This window comes from Lactuca saligna, chromosome 8 (assembly GCF_052625555.1).
Source record: "Lactuca saligna cultivar CGN05327 chromosome 8, ASM5262555v1, whole genome shotgun sequence".
Lineage (NCBI taxonomy): Eukaryota > Viridiplantae > Streptophyta > Magnoliopsida > Asterales > Asteraceae > Lactuca > Lactuca saligna.
In genome coordinates, this window is record NC_136424.1 from 234339468 (window position 1) to 234342281 (window position 2814).

At 32.4% G+C, this 2814-nt stretch overlaps 1 protein-coding gene across 2 annotated transcripts; it reads left to right on the forward strand.

Moving 5' to 3' along the window:
• The first annotated feature begins 219 nt into the window (after positions 1 to 219).
• LOC145011537 (bidirectional sugar transporter N3-like) lies at positions 220 to 2365 on the forward strand. 2 transcript variants are annotated; one of them, XM_078970274.1, is made up of 7 exons: positions 237 to 423; positions 681 to 758; positions 860 to 896; positions 984 to 1197; positions 1277 to 1435; positions 1682 to 1801; positions 1895 to 2365. In XM_078970274.1, exons 2-7 carry the CDS (start codon positions 755 to 757, stop codon positions 2225 to 2227), a joined length of 867 nt encoding a protein of 288 aa, XP_078826400.1. In that variant the 5' UTR covers positions 237 to 423; positions 681 to 754; the 3' UTR covers positions 2228 to 2365. The 2 variants fall into 2 exon arrangements, with proteins under 2 accessions (XP_078826399.1, XP_078826400.1); XM_078970273.1 differs by lacking the exon at positions 681 to 758 and having other exon boundaries at positions 220 to 423.
• The last annotated feature ends 449 nt before the right edge of the window (positions 2366 to 2814 follow it).

Consider the following 2814-nt stretch of genomic DNA (forward strand, 5'->3'; position numbering starts at 1 on the left):
AAAGGAGTTAGAAGTCGAGACACGGGACTAAAAGGAGCACGTGAGATAGATATTAAGTAAGCATATGTATAACAAATTAGAAACTAAAAAGAAATAATAAATGGTTTTATCGTACGCCACCTACCGTCTTCCTCTCTACTTGTCACGCAACAAGGATGGTTTATATGCACACATTCTCAAACAATACCATATAAATGAATCCCCATCTCTTCATCTTCAATGAGATCCATCTTACAACTTCTCTTTGTAAGACTAGTAAGAAGAGGCTTTAGGGTTTCTCAAGAAACCCATAAAGCTATCTCCATCTCTTCTCTTATACTATATATACATATTTATATTTATACGTAAGTATATATAGCTAGATTATCAAAATGGAGATTTTCGATCTACATCATCCGTTGATTCTGGTCTTTGGCATCCTAGGTAACCCTATATATAGTCTCTTTTAATTTTTAAATTTTTAATTTTTTTTTAATTTTAATCTTTTTAATTTCAGGTTATATATATACACATATACAATATCAAGTATACTTGCCATGAATGAAAAAGTGATGCTATTTGATCTTACGATTTAGTTACTAAATTATGATGCTAGCTAGGGTTATAAGATCAAATCTAGTTCCTTGTGACATGCACACTATGATAATCAATTAATAATGATTTTGGCAATGTCATTACAGTTAACATACATAAACTATAGATACCAGACACGAGGTTTGAAATGCATGATCCACCTTCTTGGAATTAAAACAATATGTGTGAGTGCGGACAATAACAACCAAACTATGAATGATGAATAAAAATATTTTTAATCATATATATTTGATCACCACGTTGTATGCATGTGATGATGTTACAGGTAACATTGTGTCTACCGGTGTTTACTTTGCGCCACTGTAAGTGAATCTTCTTTTTATCTTTTGAGACTACTGATTTTGATAAATAAAAAGTTATTAGAACCTCTTGAATTAAATATTACACAGGCCTACATTTATCCAAATATTCAAGCAAAAATCCACAATGGGGTTCCAGTCTTTGCCATATGTGGTGTCCCTGTTTAGCGCATTGCTGTGGATGTACTATGCATTTATCAAAAAAGGCGATACTTTCCTTCTAATCACAATTAACGCTCTTGGTTCGTTAGTTGAGTTTATTTACGTCATCATTTTCTTGGTATACGCTACACCTAGTGTCAAGGTACACATGTTACTTACAAAATCCTACCAATTAATTTCCATCAATGGCGTCATACTTATATCAATGTTGTTACGTACAGAAGCATACAATTATGGTTGTGAGTGCTACGATGGCGTTGTGCATTGTAATATCTCTAGGATCGTTTTACTTCTTGGAAGGAGTGAGTCGGGCACTAGTTGTGGGTTGGATTTGTGTTGGAGTTTCCGTTTGTGTTTTTGCAGCACCTCTTACCATAGTGGTTAGCACTTAGTAATTACTCATTATGATTTTCCGAGTTTATTTAACACTTAAATAGTAATTAATTAACAGCTTCAATATACTCCTAAAGCAAACAGAAACAAAAAATCCAGTGAAATCGTCTGACTATGCATCAATCGGTAAAAGAAGTGTTCAGGATTCTAGTAGGGAAACAGTGTTCGAGGATATTCTTATATTTTCTATTTTGTTAACACATATGTTAACTTCTTTTCTTTTAATTATATAGTTTCAAGTTGTGAAGACTAAAAGCATCGATTTCATGCCATTCCCATTATCATGCTTCCTCACGTTAAGCGCCATGATGTGGTTTGCGTATGGGATGTTCACATCCGACTTATGCGTTACTGTATATCTCAGATTCTTTTTAATTTCCTATTTAACAAATAATGTTTTTGTTTAACTAGTTATATAACTACAAGTTTGTGTGTTTTTATTACAGGTTCCCAATGTTCTAGGTTTCGTATTGGGAATAATTCAGATGTCGGTATATAAGTATTACAAAGAAAATAGAAGAAAGGTGCCAGACATTCCAGAAGTGAAGGAGCTAGAACACATAATAAACATAAAGACATCCAATTCGGAAGTATACCCTGTGGATTCTGGTCAGAGCAGCGGAACTGAAGCCGAAGAGGAAAAGAATACAGCGAAGGGTGGTGGTGAAGTTATTGAGCATAATAAGTGCAGGCCAAGGGCGACGGTGGACGTTGAATCTTGTGGGGTGGAAGTAGTCACTATCAGTGTGAAGCCTGTCCTCATAATATGTGCAGCTTAATTCTGCTTCTACATAAAATGGTTTATATCCAACTATATATATATATATAAAAATGGTCTTGATCATATCCATGTTGTAACACCAATGTATTGAGTGGGTCTAGAGTGATATTAAGTTACTCAGAAATTGCATATTCCAGATTCCATTTTCTCGTTTTTATTTTCTTAAATGGAACTTGGTTAGAAAAGACAAAAAGTTAAACAAAAGCTAAGACAGACGCATCATTTAGTTATAATAGTCAAATCAAGAAGGTATTAGTCTAAGGAACCTGTGATTCTATGATATATATTAGGATAGAACCTTGGTAAAAAATTAATAATATTTTATTAAACTAATATGATACAAGCTTCATTTAAATTTTTACTAGGCGAATGTCCGCACGTTACGAATAAAACACCTATATAGTTGAAGTTTTTACAAATATTTGAATTTTTGAATATAACAATAACGTTGTTAAATTTGATATAATAATTTGTATATATATACAAAATTGATATAATATATTGATTATTTTGAATTATACATTTATTATAACTTTATAATCTCAATCGTTTGAATGATTTCTACCCGCGAATTATACATGAATA

Excerpts from the sequence above, each read along its gene's own strand:
- LOC145011537 (XM_078970273.1), top strand. The coding sequence starts at position 372 with ATGGAGATTTTCGATCTACATCATCCGTTGATTCTGGTCTTTGGCATC. Across the intron at positions 424-859 it reads TCTGGTCTTTGGCATCCTAG|GTAACATTGTGTCTACCGGT; the intron begins GTAACCCTATAT and ends ATGATGTTACAG. Across the intron at positions 1,198-1,276 it reads ACGCTACACCTAGTGTCAAG|AAGCATACAATTATGGTTGT; the intron begins GTACACATGTTA and ends TGTTACGTACAG.